General features: G+C 31.5%; 1 protein-coding gene across 1 annotated transcript in view; it reads left to right on the top strand.

Moving 5' to 3' along the window:
• Positions 1–19,919, top strand: part of TECRL (trans-2,3-enoyl-CoA reductase like) — a 95,063-nt gene that overhangs the window by 58,328 nt on the left and 16,816 nt on the right. The window contains exons 5-8 of the mRNA XM_055342680.1: positions 5,939–6,054; positions 11,336–11,441; positions 12,703–12,775; positions 16,154–16,197. Coding sequence (XP_055198655.1) covers positions 5,939–6,054; positions 11,336–11,441; positions 12,703–12,775; positions 16,154–16,197 — 339 coding nt within the window. The remainder of the gene's footprint in view (positions 1–5,938; positions 6,055–11,335; positions 11,442–12,702; positions 12,776–16,153; positions 16,198–19,919) is intronic.

Here is a 19,919-nt window from a genome sequence, read left to right as displayed (position 1 = left end):
AGTTATTTAGATCCTATTAACTAAAGATCCAATTCACTTTTCACCATTTTTATGTTCACTCCTGTGTATACCTATAGTTTTATGCAATTTATCCCTTGTAAATTCAAGTATATACCACTACAATCAGATATAGAATGTTCCATTCCCACAAAGGAACTGTCTCATATTATCCTTCTATTTTTACACACTCTTTTTTCTATTCTGGGGCAACCACCAATCTGTTCTTCATTTCTATATTTTGTTAAGTGGCAAATGCTGTAAATAGAATTTGACAGGTTTTTTTGTTTTTTGTTTTGTTTAGTTTTTTGAGATTGATGTTTAATTTTCTAAGTGCAGTGCCTTTAGGATTCATTCTGGTTGTTGCATGTATCAATAGCCAGTTCCTTGTATTGGTGAGTAGTATTTGGTTGTAAATCGTAGCAGTTTATCCATTCACCCACTGACAGACATTTGGGTTGCTTTCAGTATTTTGCTACTACAAATAAAGCTGTTATCGATCTGTGTGTAGGTATTTGTACGAACATAGTTTTTAACTATTTTGTACACACTGTTGAGTTTTAAGAGTAACTTTTATACTCTAGATAAAGTCTTTTGTATAAGTTCTTTGCAAATTTTTCCTCTCAGTTTTTACTTGTCTTTTTTTTTTTTTTTTGTCTTTTCATTCTCTTAATGAGATGGGTTTGTTTGTTTCTTGCAAAAGGTTTTCAATTTCAATGCAGTTGCCAATGTTTTAAGGATTTTGTCTTTGCTGTCTTATGTAAGAACCTTTTCCTTACTCTAGATCTGGAGTTTTCTCTTATGTTTTCTTCTAATAGTTTATTTTTTTTTATGTTTTACATTTTAATCATAGTCTATTTTTGATGTAAAGAAGTATCTAATTTTATCCCTAAGCTTAATATTTTCTTTCAATTTGTTTCCCGTGTCCTACAATCCTTTTGTTCTGTTTTATTTTCCTTGCTCCATTTGGAATTAATTGCCATATTTTCTTTTCTTTTTTTTTCATATTTTATTTTCTATTAGCCTCTTGGTTATTTTAGCTATATCTTCTTTTTTACCAACTCTACTGATTAATCAAGAGATTATAATGTCCATCTTTAAAATATAAAACACTAATAGAAATTGTTTAATTTAGGTTTACTGAGGTGAAGATACTTCATAGATAATTGAATGATTTTATGATAATCTCTTCCAAATCTTCTGTTGGGGTATATTTTAATTTTATAGGTACTTTTAGGTTAAAATCTGCTATTACTATTTTATATGGCAAATATTTATTTAGATTTATCATTTTCACTACAATTTAATTATTCCTTCTAACCCTGAGCTTATATCTGTGATCATTATCATTCTTCTTAGAGAACATATCTTCACTGATTTATTCTAGTTCTGCCATTGATTGATTTTCTCAACTCAGTTCATCCTAAAATGTATTTATATAACCATTTTTGGAGAATTTTTTTGTAGAAAAAAAATCCATATTGGCAGTTATATTTGTCTTCACTTCACAGAACTTCATTATTTGATTTTTGACTCCCATGTTTCTGTTGAAAAGTCCACTACAATGTGTCTTTTCTCTGGCTCATATTAAATTTGTCTTTTGTTTGGTTATCACTGTCTGACTATTATGCACACAGTTACAATTATGTTTCTATTTATCCTGCTTTTGGTTTATAGTGTTATCTGAGTCTACTGTTCAGCATAAATATTTAATTTGAAAAATTATCATAATCTCTTTCACATTTTGTTTTCCATTATTTTCTTTGCATTCTCCTCCTGGGAACCATATTACATTTCCATATTTTTCTAGTCTGATGTTTCACATATCTGCTGAAATTCTCAACCTTGTTTTTTTATTTCTTTGAATATATAAAAGATTATTTCTTAAATGTATGTGTCTGATAATTCTGACATGTGGTTCTTCAGTTTATCTGTTTTGAATGTCTGCTGTTTCCTTCAGATTTGATTACAATGTCTTTACTCCTTTATACCTTTATACCTTTATATTTCTGATCTAGTGAAGGAAAATATATATAAACAACTTGTAAGGATAACTTGAAGCTTAAGATGATGTTACCCTCTTTTCAAACTGATTTATCATCCTGCAGATGGACTAATGGCATTATTTGGTCCAGATCATCTTAATCCAGTTGATGACAAATGCTTTCAGGCTGACTTTTATTACCTATACAGGCAGATCTACTTGTGCTTTATCAGGGCTCTTAGAGGGTAACTCTCCTAGATCTTAACCCAAGTTCTGGAGATTGTAGAAGGATATCTCTGTCTTTGAAAGATGATAACCAACAATTTTTGTCCCTCCATTCTCAGGTGCCCTCAAAAGATTAAGTCTTCCCAGGTTGCTATCAGACTTCAAATCCTAGGTTTGATCACTGTTGTAGAGTCCTGTTTAAAAACTCCTGATCTTCTAACTCTCAATGACTCAGTAGCTCTTTGAACCCTGAAAAACATTTTGATCAATTTTTCTTGTTGATCTCATTACAATGGTTTGAATAACCTAAATGTAATTCTCCATTATGCATTATTCATATAAAGGTTAAATTATAAAACGAAACCTTTTTTTAGTATTATATTGACTTTAATATTTCTTATTCAGTACAAAGTAATATTACTGTTGGGAAATGCTTTCATAATTTTTAGCTTTCCTATCATTAGAAGATTAAGGATGACACTACTTTATTTTGTCAGTAATTTTCAACAACTGTGAATATTCAATTTATTTTGTTTTCGACTGTTAATTGCAATTTCAAAAAAGAAATAAAGTCAAACACCATCCTAATAATAATAGGACTGAAAAAAGTTTTCTTTTTTTCAATAGAGGATGAACTGCATTAAGCACAATGTAAGTATAAAGATTCTAAACAGTTCACAATTGCAGCTGTGTATTTCAGTTTATATTTCTAAAACATCTTATTGTCTTCTTCCTTTTTTGATTTAGACATATTCCAAGTTGAACACTCCACAGAAGTTCCAAAAAAAATCGCAATTATCTAGGATACCTAGTATCAGTGGTTTTTACAATTATAGCAGCACATTAGTTTAGTACAGTGAAAATTCTATAAAGGAAAAGCATGAAAATAATTTCATATTGAACATAAGTTGAAATTTAAAAGTAGTGTGTATGTCTTCAAAATTAGAAGAAAGTATATTGGCTTATTTTGAATATATAATTTCTTCTAAAATTTGGTTTAAAATGGACTTCCTAGTCTTTGTAAAATCATTTGATTTGCCAGGGCTTAAAACTAGATTATTTGTTTATTTGGCTTTGTTTTTGGATTTGTTCTTTTAGAAGGAGAAGAAAAATTTCTCAGAAGTGTGTTTTATTAATATTTGTCTATCTGACCCTCATTTTTATTTATTCTAAAACTATTTTCTGATTACTTCCTATATTTAATAAAACATCTTTTTTCTTTTTTTCTATTTGTACCCAAATAGACTCTTTTTTTGAAAGATGCATTATGTAAAATTTATTTCTTATAATTCTCTACTGCTTTAAGGTCAAGATATAGCCTTCATACCCTGGGACTGTTTAAACCCCATGTTTCAGCATGAACAATATTTGTGATAAAATATTGGGCTTCCTTGAACATATTACTGTAAGCCACTATGTTCTCCTGATTTATTTTTAGTGTATGATGGAGATAAGACTGTAGTTTAATTTCCTGATTCAAAGAAACTTCATATTTATGATAGCATTTTTATTAACTTAAAGAGTGACATGTGGTCAAGGGTAACTATTGTTCATAACATTTTTCATTACTGATATATTACTAGAGGATTTGCTCAAAATTACTTGCCTAGATCAGATGGCATTAAAATTAATATTTTAAACTTTGTGTTGTAAAGAAAGTTATTCTAATTATTCTCAAGTATTTATATATATATATATATATATTTGAATTTTTTTTTATTTATGATAGTCACACAGAGAGAGAGAGAGAGGCAGAGACACAGGCAGAGGGAGAAGCAGGCTCCATGCACCGGGAGCCCAACGTGGGATTCGATCCCGGGTCTCCAGGATCGCGCCCTGGGCCAAAGGCAGGCGCTAAACCGCCGCGCCACCCAGGGATCCCATTATTCTCAAGTATTAACTAAACTCTATTATCAGACATTCAAAAGTGGTAAACATTTTTTTCTTTACATCTGAATAATCAGGCATGCTGTATGCCATCAATTAATATAATTTATCACTAGAAAGGTTGCTTTATACTGACTTTATCATATGTTGCATATCTTTCTTGGCTAATGGGATGATCAATAGTGTTAAATGGGAAAAATATACTCTAAGAAACCTACGTATGTAAATTTTTATGCTGTGCATATATACACACATATATAGTAATATAAAACATGCACATATATCATATATTCTAATTATATAGTCATACAAAGTTCTCACGAGAAATAATTACATAATTCCTTTTTTTTTAAAAGATTTTTAAAAAATGTATTTGAGATAGAGCATGAGCAGGGAAGCAGGACAGAGAGAGAGAAGGAGAAGCAGTCTCCCCATTGAGCAGGGAACTGGACAGTGTGCTGCTCCCAGGATACTGAGATCATGACCTGAGCTGAAGGAAGATGCTTAACCAATGAAGCCACCAGGGACCCCGAGAAATAAAAACATAATTTCTAATCAATGTGCACACCTGCATATTTGAGTAAAACATGTGCAGCGTTGAGTTTTCCTTCTTAGAAAATGATGAAAATTGGCAATGACAAAACAAAGCAGAAACGGCAGTTGAATTTATCATTGTCATGTCTGTATCTTTTCTCTTTGAGCACTCAGAGGTAAATTATTTTTCCTTTCTCCGTGTGAATTCCAGAGTGACTTTAACCTGGTTTTAGCATCAACACAAAACTAAATAATGGACAGACATAAGATTTAGAGAAGTATCAGAAAGCCAGTCAGCCAGTGAATTTTTATACAATCAAACAGCCTATTTTCCAATTATATTTCCAAATCTTATGATTATCTCTCTATAGATCAGATATCTCTCTCCATGTATATGGTTGACTCTCAGCTCCAAAATTCAGAAGGCAATCCTTTTAAGTACCTACTCAGACTCAGAATTAAAGTCTAAAGTTTGCAGAATAGAGAACTGAATTATTTCAACTTGAATCAGTGTCAAATCAATCAAATTCATGCTAAGTAAAAAAAAAAAAAAAGAAAATAAAAGAAAAGAAAAGAAAAAAAGTCACTGCAGCCAATTCCATTCAGTGATAGGGACAGTTCACATAGAAGATGGAGTGTGTATGGGGCTGGGCAGACACAAAGAAATGAGTCAATCGGAGAAGGACAAACATTACATGGTCTCATTCATTTAGGGAATATAAATAATAGTGAAAGGGAATAGAAGGGAAGGGAGGAGAAATGGGTAGGAAATATCAGAAAGGGAGACAGAACATAAAGACTCCTAGCTCTGGGAAATGAACTAGGGGTGGTGGAAGGGGAGGAGGGCGGGGGGTGGGGGTGAATGGGTGACAGGCACTGAGGGGGGTACTTGACGGGATGAGCACTAGGTATTATTCTGTATGTTGGCAAATTGAACACCAATAAAAATAAATTTATTATTAAAAAATAATCATAAAAAAGAAATATGTTTATCACAGTTTGGTTAGTTAAATAAAAACTCCTATGTGCTATTTATGAAGAAATCGTTACATTAAATTCAATATTTATTTTTATATATACCATTTACAATGATCTTTTCCTTAGGTCTAGGCTAGTTCTTCCAAAGAAGACTTCTTATGAATTATATTAGCACCCAGTATAATGCATTTTAAAGAATAGTTAAAGCTACATGTCCATTTTGCCAGTTCGTGCAGTAGGTAAAGTCTGTAGACGTGCTTATTACTTCTACGTATAAATCTTAAAAATATCTATAAAAATGTGTTTTTTAATTTAAGTGCTTCTTATTTTCAGATATTTTTGGCTGAATATACAGGACCTCTGCTGATTTATCTCCTCTTTTATTTGAGGATCCCATACATATATGACATGAAAGAGAGTTCTAGAAGATTACGCCACCCAGTGGTACAGTAAGTAATACATATAGTACCTATAGATTAAGGAGGAGATAAACTAGTACACAGATATTATTTTAAAGTTTGTTTATAAACCCAATTAAGATATATTACATTTAATAAAATACATTTTAAGTAACTTTAAATAATGTATACACACCAACTTGCAAATTTAGATACCAGGAACTATTGAGTATATCTTAAAGTTGAAACAATAGAAGTTCATAATGATCACAGTAAAAGAAATCTGGAAATTCAGAAATGTCAGAAGAAGCTTAAAATTAAAAAATAAAGTTTAGAGGTCATATATAGGGCTCAAAATAGAATACTAAATAAAATATAACAAAATATGTACTTCTCCAAAAATGTGGGCATCATTTATAGGAAAGAAACACCTAATAAACAGGGTTTTATAATTCCCTTTAGCAAGTCGAAGTCCAAAAGAAATTTTACTTTAAAGTAGAAAGTAAAAGTACAGAAAAGGATGAGGGAAATTATCAAAGTAGAATATATAGCATACTGTGAAAATAATCTCTCTCTCTGTTTCTCTCAGTTTACCAAATTGAACAGAAAGAAAGGGGCACCTGAGTGGCTCACTCAGTTCAGTGTCTGCCTTCAGGCTCAGGGCATTATCCTGGGTCCTGAGTTTGAGCCCTCCTTCCCGCTCCCTGCTCAGCTTGGAGCCTGCTTCTACCTCTGCCCCTCCCCTTGCTTGTGCTCTTTCTTGATATCTCTCTCTCACGCTCTCTCTCTCTTTCTGTCTTTCAAATAAAGTCTTTTAAAAAATAAAGAGAAAGAGAATAACTATTACTCAGGATGCTACACTGAGATGTAGTGCTAGAGATTTGTTAAAAAACAAAGAAGAGAGGGAACGTGATTTAATGACTAAACTCTAAGTGAATTAAGAATCAAAATTTAGGTCATAGGGATACTAGAAGACAGAGAATGATTTGATTCCTGACTTTCTCATCTCACATCGAGCTTTCCTTATCCTTCATTGCTGTACCACAACCACACTGACCTTCCTTTTCCCTGAGACCTACCACGTTCCCTTTAACATGAAGGCATTTAAACCTGCTCTCCTTCTTCCTCCATCCCAAATACCACTTTCTTGCCTCTTATTTTAACTTTAAATAGAATCTCAGTATTTCTTATTCAGGGTAACCATTCCTATTCCTTCAAATACAAATATGCCACTGAAATGTTCTTGCTTTATACAGTTTATTACTTTAAAAATACAGGTTCACATCATCACTTGTTCGTATCTTTCCCTCTATAAAGTTCTATGCACTTTGATGTCCAGTTTATCCTCACTGCTTAACATTACCTGATTTACTGGAAATACTCAATAAACATGTTTTCAATGATTAGATAGATGAACCAATTACAAATGTGTTTATTTTACATTCAGCACTGTTAGAGTATAAGAGAGGAACCCAACCAGGATGGGAGTTCTGACATGGCTTTTCTAAGAAAGTGGCATTTGACCTATTTCTTTGTTTGCTGGAGGGATCAATCAGATTTCAGCTAGCAAATTTAAAGAATCTTCATTTGGAAATATTTGTGGTACAAAGAAATGTGGTGGTTTGCAGGAGCAAAAAGAAACCTAGTAGGGCGGAAGAAGCACAGAGAGACAAGGGGAAATTGTCTCTTAAGGATAATGGGCAAGTTGTTCAGAGCTTATTAGAACATTGCCATCTTTTTTCTCTCTAGGAAGGGAATAAAGGGCTCATCAATTTTTTTATAAAGGCTGGAGTTGGAGGGTTCATAAAGGCAGTGTAATTGTATTCATATTTTAGATCAGCATATAACATATCCTAGATATATAACACAGCATGAAAAAAGAGCACTTTTTTTTCCCTAGTGGCATGCTAAGGGAATTGACTAACAGCTGGTTACTATTCTTAAATACAAACACAAGCATGTTTTATAACATCTCAATGATAAAAGTTTATACCACGTTGTTCCAAAATAGCAAGAATGTTAAGTCTGTATGAAATCATTTCAGAGCAGATACACACAAACACACAAACTACTTGTGAAATTTAAGTGTCTAGCAGAGACGTATAAAATAATCACACAGCTTCTAAGGCAACTCAATTTTAGGATGGATGATTACCATTTCCCAAGGTTAAGAAGATCAAGTGCCCAATGCCATGTCCAGTTGCCACATAATCTAATGTTAATTCTCCAAAATGACTTTGAATCATTTCACAGGATCAAAAGTATTTTTTCTGCTTGGCTCAGATTTATATGTGACTCAACTACCACAAAATTATTTGACTGTCTTAGAAACCTGCGCACAGGAGAACTAAGGCAGTATTTCCTACAGTACTTCCATCCCTATCAAGTAGTGAAAAGAGGGTCCACAGCTTGGTGAAACCAGATGTTATTTATTCAATCAACAATAGTTAAATTTAGAAGATATGTACTTGAAAGTGTCAAGGTCTCTCCCACCATGGGGTCAAGTGAACTCTGAGTGAACACTGAGGTTGATGCCACACCTCCATAAGAAATTCTGACTGCCAAAAAAATAAAAAATAAAAAATAAAATAAACAAAAAAGAAATTCTGACTGCCATCATGAGGAGTGGAAAAAGCAGTGTTTGAAACCTCTCCTACACACAGCATGGACAGTTTGACTGTCTTCCATGAATGCAAGAAGATACATTGGTTTGCATGCTTATATTCTGGTTTAGGTCCCTCATATCATTAACCCCATACTTTCAAGCCACCCCTCTTCTCTCATACTCTAGCTCAATTAACACCACAGTCCGTGTTGCTTTCACTGAGTTCTTCCCAATTCCTGGAATTTTTGCATGGGCCTTCTGCAATTTGAAGTCCATTATTAGCAAAATCTCTTATATCTTCAACATTTTACTTGAATATTGTCTTCATATTCTTCCACAATAGAAACCCGGCATATCTCTATAAAATTGAGACTGTTTTCTTTTATTTTTTAAAAGATTTTATTTATTTATTTATTTGTGTGAGAGAGAGAGAGAAAGAGAGAGAGAAAGAGAGAGAGGGAGAGAGAGAATATGAGCTGGAGAGATGAGGGACAATGGGAGAGGGAGAAGCAGACTCTGTGCTGAGCAGGGAGGCCATGAGGCTCAATCCCAGGACTCTGAGACCATGACCTGATTGAAGGCAAATGCTTAACTGATTGAACCAACCAGGTTCCCCAAGACTGTGTTTTCTTTCACAGTCCTCCGTCCTGAAACTTATGTAATAAGTGATATTTTTGAATATTATGATTGGAAAAAAGAATTGGCCCCAACCTATTTATGGATGTTCAATCAGTTTAGCACTGCACAGAGGAAGAGTTGATATTTGAAAAGAAGTCAACCATAATTAAATAGAAATATTGTGGAATGGAATCAGACATGGAAAGTAAGTGCAGAGTGACATATATCCAAATAGTAAGTACAGTTGTATGTGCTATGCTGGTAAAATAAAACATTAGAATAATAAGCTAACTAATTTAATCACAGTATGAAATAAAATTTTTCATTTAGAGTTCTACTATGTAGCTGGGTATAACCTCACTTTATACTTTCTTACAAAGTGGAAAATTTTACACTCAAATATTTTTGTCAATACTCCTACAAAGAACCAACAAGGTAGGAGAGATATTCTTTTCCCTTATTGATCTTTTAGCCTACAAGGCTTAAACCTTTTCCTAAATCAGAACCTTTCCCTTTGCTTGTCTTACGGTCTAGAAAGCTCTCTCTCTCGAGATATTCACACTTGGTCCTCTCATTTCTCACAGAATTTGCCTATTGTGTATTGATATACACACATAGAACATGTCTCTCCCCTAAAATGTTCACAGTTATATTTTTATGAATTAATGAATAATAATAAATTCCCTAATGACAGGTTATCATTTGTTTTCCCTAAAGTCACTGTTATTATTAACCAGAAATCATTAATTCATTCTGTTAAAATAAACTCCCCGTAGAGACTCAATGTTTGATTTTACATAGAGTAAATGATGCACTGATTTTTAAGTTCAAACTCTATTGATTTAAGTGTGCAATTTTTTATCCATACTGATTTTCTTGCATAACAACCACATTTTTTGAAATTTTATATTTTTATCAAAATCAGTACAGATTTTAATGGAAATATATTTCATGTATAAGCAAGAAAACATATTCCTATAAATCACATCTGACATTTGCTTTTAAAACAATAGTTTTATAAAAAGCAACAAGAGGTGGTAATTAGAAAAACAGAAACAAAAACAAACATGCAAAGAGACAAAAAAATATTACAATTCATTTGGTGGGTAAAAACCAAGCATAAAACAAACTAAACAAAACAAAATCTGCATTGACTCCATGAAAAATGAAATTCAAACTTTTTAAATGTATGGTTCTTGCTAAAGGGCAACCAGACAATGAAAACGTTATTCTGAATACTATAAAATGTCAGATGAATTCTAAGTAGATTTGGGTTATTTTTAAAACTTCTAAATTTTCCCCTCTGGCAACTATCAGTTTTCTGTATTTATAGGTCTGATTCTGCTTTTTGGTGTGTTTATTCAGCTGTTTTTTTTTTTTTTTTTTTTAGATTCCACATGAGTGAAATCATATGGTATTTGTCTTTCTCAATCTGACTTATTTCACTTAGCATAATACCTTCTAGGTCCATCCACATCGTCTCCAATGGCAGAGGGGAGAGGAGTGGGGAAGTCAGGCAAAGTGGGGGTAAGGGATTAGGAGACACAGGTTTCCAGCTATGGTATAAATACATCAAAAGAGTAAAAGGCACAGCATAAAGAATACAGTCAATGATATTTTAATAACATTGATGATAGATGACAGGTGCACTTATAGAGTGCATAGCATAATGTAAAACTTGTTAAATCACCACGTTGTACACATGAAATTGACATAATATTGTGTATCGGCTATACTAAGAAAAAAACAAAACAAAAGAAAGTTTGTACATTTTCTGCTTTATTCTTGAGACATTTTGATATGAGTAAAATTATAATTATTATATATTCCTGGGGTAGATGTGAGCATATAGATTATGACTGGTATTATAAACTATTCTGAGTATCATCAGAAGTAGATTTATAGAGATTGTTGTGACCATACTGTTATTGTGAAATAAATTTAGAAAATTTCTAGGGTAAAAATATTAAAAGAAACATTAGTGTTTTGATTATTGGAAACATTCCTAATAAATTATAATGTAGTAAACTAACAAAAAAATGTCTTATGCATAAGGCAAGCCAGACCTATGGAAGAACTTAATATGTTTATGTTTTATTTTCTTTCTAGCTTGGCTTGCTTCTGTCATTGTATACACTATATCCGATATCTTTTGGAAACCTTATTTGTTCATAAAGTTTCTGCAGGACATACATCTTTGAAAAATTTGATAAAGGTGGGGATTGATATGTTTTGTAATTTTAATTATCACTGAGAAATTTTGTGTATTGGGTCATCCATAAAATGATACAATCATGTTTATTTCCCTCATGCTTAGATTTTTCTGTTCAACCATGTCAGTATATCTTAAACATCCGCTCCTGAAATGCTATGTCCTTAGTGACCTATTTCACTGGAGCAGCTCTGAACCAATTAATCCTACATAAAAGACTTGCCGTGTCCTTTTGTTAGAGCAGCATATGTTCAGGCGCCTTTAATTTTGGAAATATTTAGCATTGAATTCAGATTCTTTAAGTGCCTCTTGAGGAAGAGGGATGTCATATATGAACCCTCCTGTAAAAATACATCTGTGTGATTACAATGATGAAACTATACCCTGCACTTATGACAGTTGTCAGTGTGATGACAGTGTCTTTGCTCTTCCAAAAATGGTGAATGCAGGGAGTTAATAACCATCTAATCAAATAGCTGTCAAGAAAATGGGAAGTTTTATGAAATACTGAAATGGAAATGCACATTGGATAACATGCTGCAATTCAATTTTCCAATTCTAATTCCAGTTACTTTTAATTTCCAATTTAAAATTTACTTTCAATATGAAATATTTCCTTTTTAAAAAAGTGTCCTTTTTTTGGCAAATATCTGTTTTGTAAAAAATTCAACAAGCCTTTATATTGTTGTCATTGTAATGAATAAACTCCCAAACCTCAAAAATCACTTAGACTAGCTTCTATTCTGGCAGAAGGTATTAAAATTTATCATTTCAGTGCAAAATTAGTATTATAGCCTAGGACTTTAGAAACTAGGACGTTCCCCTTTATAATCTATCAAGATATGTTTTACTAATGATTAAATAATTCATTATTTTATTCATTTAAGGTTGAAAAATTAATATTAAGATATTTTATGTAATACATTATTATTTTATTACTTCATTCATATTGATTACTGAATAGACAACCACTCTTGAAAAATATTTCTAAAATATATTGCTACATTTTCCTTATACTCTAAGTACCCATTTATATTAATAAGGGTTGAGCAAAGTAATGCCTTTCCTTAGTGATATCAAATGGGTACTTGTAAAATGGTACTTTATTGGGTGAGGAAGCATTTCATTTATCTTGCTTAAAACATAACATTTTTCATGCAAAAAAAAAAAAACCCTGCAGTGTGACATAAGTATATGGGAAGATTTCAAATGATATGATGGATTTTATATATATTCCCTGACTTTTATTATGCTTTATTTGTAGGGCTGTGCCTTTTATTGGGGATTTACTTCTTGGATTGCATACTATATTAATCATCCACGGTATACACCGCCATGTATGTAGAATTTCTTTCTAGTTAAACACATCCTAAATTGCCAGCATCTAAGCCATCTTCTAAACTACACAGAAGGGGCACCTGGGTGGCTCAGTGGTTGAGCATCTGCCTTGGGCTCACGTCTTGATCCCATGGTCCTGGGATAGAGCCTGCATAGGGCTCTGGTGCTAAAAGGGTTGAGGTTTCACATTTAATTGACAATTATTTTTTGTGATCTATTTCTGGTGCTTATAAAGTTTGAAATAATTGGAAATAAATGGAGTAGTCAAGCTTTATTTTATTTTTATTTTTTTTTAAGATTTTATTTGTTTATCAATGAGAGACACACATACACACACACACAGAGGCAGAGACATAAGGCAAAGGGAGAAGCAGGCTCCCTGCAGGAAGCCTGATGTGGGCCTTGACCACAGGACCCCAGGACTATACCCTGAGCTGAAGGCAGAGGCCGAACCACTGAGCCACCCAGGCATTCCAAGCTTTATTTCAGATTTTATAAAATAAGTTAAACCATCTTAACATCTTTGCTTGAAGTACCAACAACAGAATCTTTGGTAAAATCAGCAAATCTAGTTGAGCACGCTATAAGTAAATCATTCCAATGTTCAAAACTTGAATTCTTCTAAATCTAACAATTGACTATGAATATTGAAGAGGAAAATTTTCTAAATCATATAACTCTCATTTTTTAAAAAAAATATTTTATCAGAAGATGTACCTACTAATTTTCAAACATTAACCGAAAGATATTTTTGCCCCACAGTATGTTTAAGAGCCTCTGAAAGATGTTACATTCTAGGAATCTGATACAAAATAATAGAAGCTGATTGTTATTAACATATGCAAAATATTTATTGAAAACTTAATGTTTGTCAATAATTGTAAATTTCCTATTTCTTTTGTAATGAGAAACATTATTATATAAATGCTAATATTCCTGATTATAGATTAGGAAAATGAGGCCCTGAAACTCTAATTTTACTGTACTCAAGATTCTTAAATGCATAAATTATAAATAGGACTCAAATTCTGTGAAAACATATATCGCATTACAATACTGATTCCAACTGGAAAGTGAATAAATATCATATATAGTCCTCAACAGATCTGGCTGCATAAAATTAATGGCATCTGTACATTTACACACATTGACTTAAATAAAAAAACAACATATTATGTATTTCCACCACATATACCATTAAGGAGGTAATTTTTAATACTTCTTGAAAATATTTAAAAGTAAACAGGAAAACATTATCATAATTGAAAACTACCCAATGGTAGGAATATTCCATTAACTGCAAAATGGAATGCATATGTTCAGAAAACTCAATATTTAAATGTTGGTATCAACATCAATCAAGGAAAAATAACCCATTTGGGTTTTTTTTTCTGCGAAATGTGAAATATTATAAAAAGTATAAAAAATTATAAAAAGTTTTAATAATGGCTGAAATTTTTTCTAGAAAGTTTTTTCTATCTGTAACTTTGCATTTTGGAAATAAATATTAAAAATATTTAAAAATTATACTCTTTGTCCCTTTACCTGTTTTTATCACATCATATTTATTCTCATTTAAAAAATGAAAATGGAGTATATCTTCACTGCCCTCCTATATGAAATGTTTTGCACCCCTCTCTTGTCTGTGTTAATATCTATTCATTTTCTAAATTAGACTTCCACAATGTTCTTAGAGAGTCCTCTATGATATCCCTGATTAAATCTTTCATTTTAGCTCTTACATTAAATACTATATAGATCTTTCTTTGTAACACTTATCCGAGTTGCAACTTCCATTTGTTATTTTGTGATTGTTATTTGTTTCCTTGCCAGACAATAATTTGCATTAAGATAAGAGTTGCTTTGGGCTTAGTTTATAATTGATTTACCACAAGCACACAGTATAGTGCCTCTCATATAAAGTCCTAACAACTATTGTTGAATGAACTAAGTTTTGTCTAGAAGTAGACACAAATAAAAAAATATTTCGATTTAGCTAGAGAACAATGTTTAATTATAGGAAAGTATGCTTAGTTATATGGCAAATGTAATATTAAGGAATAAGTGATGATAAAATTGTTTTATCAGATATTATAAAGAGTGTATAACAAATATGTATCCTTCTAAGGGAAAATCTGAATTTTAAATGATTTACCACAGATAATGGGATTTTAATGCATTTTCTTTTACATTTTTATCTATTTCACAAATTTTCTCCATTAATGTATTTTATTTCATAATTAAATATATGCACTTTATAAAAACAAAACTTCCAACACTTCCACATATTTTATATACAGAAATATATATGTATGTATATATATCCATGCATAGATACTTATATAACTTTTGAATAAATTATACTTTTAAATTGCTAGCCAATCGAAATAGAACTTCCATAAAAGACAGGAAGAAAGATGTTTGAGGTAGTATTATTTACACATAAACTTAAAGTACCGCTAATTTTGCAGTAATTAGATAATATTTAATGTTTTTAGAGCTAGCCACATTAAACATTATAGTGCAGATGCTGCTGCATCCTTTATAATGAGCTTTTAATAATATTAGAAAAACCTTTAAATATAGTTATAAAATATGCAAAATTTAAGATGAGGTGTTATGTTTTCTTGCAAATATGTTTACTACATAAATATAATTTATATGTATACACATAAACAGAAAAAAGAAATGCAACTATTAATATAGATGATGAGCCTTTCAGAAATTTTTATTTGTGGTCCTTTGGTATATTCCACTTCTCTACCATGAGAAAGGTGAATTTAGGACACCTTCATTACTCTATATGATTTGGGAACTTATATAACCTATATTCTTCTTTATTTCAAGATGAGGACATTAATACTTGCCTCATATATTTGTTTTTAGATAAAAAATATAAAACACTTATAATATAAAACACATTCAAATTATAATGCTTAAAATATAAATATAAAATATTTATAAAAATAAAACATCAATGCAAAATATAAAAATTGTTATTAGCATGTTTATTTTTGCTGTTAAACATTAAAAAGCAAGCATATTATTGGGTGCCATCAAATATTTTGATATGTGCTTTTACAGTGACAAATGAGAGATAAAATCAGCCTTCAAAGAATTTAATGATACAAATTAAAAGTAGATTTCTTTTGTATTCTAAATATAATTAGGTGATTAGAAAAAAAGTACTTGTTGAAAGCAAAAATATTTTCATCCCTTTAGATTGCAAAGTGTGTCATTCCAAAAGGCCAATTACATACACCACAGACTCTGGATTAGAGGATAGCAATATCCAATAAACGTTGCCTGAACTATGTTTATAGTGTGGTTTTCCAAAATATGAATGTCTGCATGACATCTTCTTTCCTACTTTCTAGCATTTGGTAACCGCCAAGTCACAGTATCTGCTATCAATTTTTTGGTATGTATTATTTATATTATTTGTTATTCATGCTCTCATTGTAGTGCTATTAAGAATGCAAAACAAATTATATTTGAGGATTTCACATGTAGAAAATATCATCTATTTTTATATTATATAGTTAATGGCATTAAGTGCAGTAAGTCAAGCAATTACCTCGAATTAAGGCATTAGCTCTCTAAATTTTTCTTTTTAGCTCTCCAGATCTTTTTTTTTTTTTAAGATTTTATTTATTTATGAGAGACACAGAGAGAGAGAGACACAGGCAGAAGGAGAAGCAGGCTCCATGCAGAGAGACTGATGTGGGACTCGACCCCAGGACTCTGGGATCACACCCAGAGCTAAAGGCAGACGCTCAACCGCTGAGCCACGCAGGCATCCCAGCTCTCCAGATCTTTTAGTAAAAATGTTCTACTCATCTATAAAGGATGATTAGAATAATTTGAAATATAGTAGAATTTGAAAAAATCAAACTTAGTAATACTTCTATTGTCTATATACTTTCAGAAGCCTAAAAGTGAGTTTCAGGAGTCTAACAGATGAGCATCAAATCACTTTGGCATAATTGTTAATTTAACTAATTCTGAATGTAAACAAAGTCTACTTTTTAGAATAAAACACAGGGCTTTTCTAAGTGTTCACAATCCAGTTTTTTAGATTATTCTATTTAACTTTACATATTCATTGTTTGAATTAGGTACACATCAATCTGATTACAACAGATTATTATTTCTGAAATGCATTATTTCATTCAACACATTTTGCTTTATACACCATATTCTTCCACCAAATAACCCATGCTTTTATTCTTTGTTCATGTTCTTCTTCATTCCTATCCTTGATAGATTAATCCCATAATTCCTGTTCCCGATGTATTGATTAAATTTCCTTGATTCATATATAAGTCTATGCCATTTGTGAAATTGGTATTGAATAAATTATATCCCACCATTTCATACAAGGCACAAATCACACACACTTTGTTAAAAGCTCTCATGCAAACCAATGTGTGTATTTTAGCTAATAATTTCGTTAAAAACATCCTCTACTTGTTGGCTGTGGTTTTGTAGAAACTATCACCACCTTTTAATTTTCCACATGTGTATATTATTCATAGATAGCAAGACTTCAGTTTATTTGTTTTGATGCCTTTATTGCTAACCTACATTGTACCAAGTGTAATGATCTCAGAATATTAACTATTCAGTAAATTTGAGCAACTGGAAAAAATTAATTAGTGATAGAATAATAACCACGTACTTGGTCTTCATTCTGATACATTTTTAGATGTTCATATCTGTTATTTCGTTTTTCTCCTCCTTAAAATGTTAGCCACTATACATTTTTGCAACTTGTTTTCTGTTAGTTCTGTGTAATATTTATACATCTCCCATTTTATATAGCATTCTTTTTTTAAAACTTTTTTTTTAATTTATTTATTTATGATAGTCACACACAGAGAGAGAGAGAGAGAGGCAGAGACACAGGCAGAGGGAGAAGCAGGCTCCACGCACCGGGAGCCCGACGTGGGATTCGATCCCGGGTCTCCAGGATCGCGCCCTGGGCCAAAGGCAGGCGCCAAACCGCTGCGCCACCCAGGGATCCCTTATATAGCATTCTTGATTCATTTCCTTTTCTCAAATGTGGTATAGCAATGAATCCATTAAAGAAAAGAAAAAGAAAAAGAAAAGAAAAAAAATAGGGAAAGTTATAGGTTTTTATTTTTTTTAAGATAGGTTTATTTATTTATTTGAGAGAGAGAAAGAGAGAAGAGTCCAGGAAGCAGAGAGAAAGGGAGAGAGAGTCTTAAGCAGACTCTGTCCTGAGCACAGAACCTGACATGGATCGTGATCTTACACTCCCCCAGATCACAACCTGAGCTGAAACCCAGAGTTGAACACTTAACTGTGCCACCCAGCCACTCCCGGAAAAGTTACAGCTTTTTAAAACATTTGTCATAGCAGTCATAATATTTTTAAGTGAAAAATAAAGAGGCATAATTGGAAATGGGCAAAATTCTAATAATTTGTAATATACATTTTTCCCCAAAGACTTTTAAAAGACATTGCCTCCTAAATAAGCTATTCATGCTTATTCTTCACAAATTATTTTATTAATGAATGCTTTTATATATATTTCACATGGGAAAAAATAAGAAGTAGGAGAAACAGTCAAGTCATAAAATTTTATCACACTTGTTGTCTTATAAGGGCCAAGGTGTCAGAATAAACAAATAGTGATAAACAGTAGCATTGACTACATCCAATACAGACAGTAGGTAAGTGTGATAACTTTAATTCCACACTTCTAAGTACATATCAAACTTTGACTCATTCAATCATAGATTTAAATTAAGATAAAAGGAACAACCTGTGTTTTTATTTATAGATAGTATTGAGGATATGAAGAAAAACTATGTAAAAGTCAAAATTTTGGATGTAATTGTATTCTATTGCAAATAGAAATTTGGAAAAGAGACAAAAGGGCCACTACGAGTCTCTTAAAATTATAAATAGTGATGAAAAATTAAAAACTCCCGCTAGCCATGAATTTCTTGATAATGTTCAATGTAGGCAAAACACATTTAATTTTCATAAACAAAGTTTGATATTAGCATATAAGTTTTAAGAAATTGATTCCAATACAGGATATAACAACAGATGAGTTGTTTGAATTTGCACATATATCACCTATTGAAGATGCCTACTATATTATTGTGAGCATACATTATATATTTCAAGGTTATTTTTTTTCAATCATAATAACTTGAATATCTAAAGGTGTGCCTTTCACATTTATCATAATAAATGTATATGCAAATGGTTTGGAAAGAACAGCACCTATTTTTAAGTCAAGTGCATTTAAAATTATATTACGATTATCAGCATATAATATAATCAATTATTATGTAGAAAGAACAGAGAGGAAATTCATAGCCCAAACTTGTATGATATAAAGTTTAACCAGAAAATGCCTACCTTAATTTTTTTTTTACTAATGTTTGCAAAACTTCCTGTTCTTCATTTCTTGATATATATACCTCCTTAACATGGGAAAAATGCATTATTCATTTCAAGTTGATTTTGCTTTTCTGCTATTGTGTACCCAGAATATCACCTTGTTAGGAGATAATATATTAGAATTTCTGAAATACAGTCATAGTTAATTCTTAATTACTCATGTGTGAATCATCCATTTTGTGGACTAACCATTTACAAATTTTAACTGTCTCTTCTGCTCCCTCTTCCTCTTTTTTTTTCTATTGCTATTCTGAGTTTTCTAACATACTAAGCAAAATCTATTTTAAGCAAAACAATGCACTTTAAAATGCATACTTAATGTATTCCAAAGTGAAGTATAATTTCTTGTGGAAAATCTTTGATTTTGGTGAATTTTGTCATGTTTATACTATATATTCTGAGAAGTTATTTCATCACCTCTTCTTTTCTTACTTTCAACAAGACTTTGTTTCCTCAAATATGTTCTGATATCACAAAATCTACAAGAGGATAAAAATCAAGCAAGTAGAATCAAGTATAGGCAAATTTTTAAAAACATCAGAATACCTTTCCCCACAACTTTTAGATCTTTGGTTGTGTTTTTTTTTTTTTTTTTTTTTTTTGTCTCCTAGAAATTGTGGAGATACACTATAATCCAATCTCTGTATATTTCTATGATCTCTATTCTCTGAAACCAAATCCACCCACAAAGGAACAAAAGCA

This window comes from Nyctereutes procyonoides, unplaced genomic scaffold (genome assembly GCF_905146905.1).
Source record: "Nyctereutes procyonoides isolate TBG_1078 unplaced genomic scaffold, NYPRO_anot_genome, whole genome shotgun sequence".
Lineage (NCBI taxonomy): Eukaryota > Metazoa > Chordata > Mammalia > Carnivora > Canidae > Nyctereutes > Nyctereutes procyonoides.
Note: the sequence above shows the minus strand (reverse complement) of the source record. Positions and strands in the feature narration are given on the sequence as shown.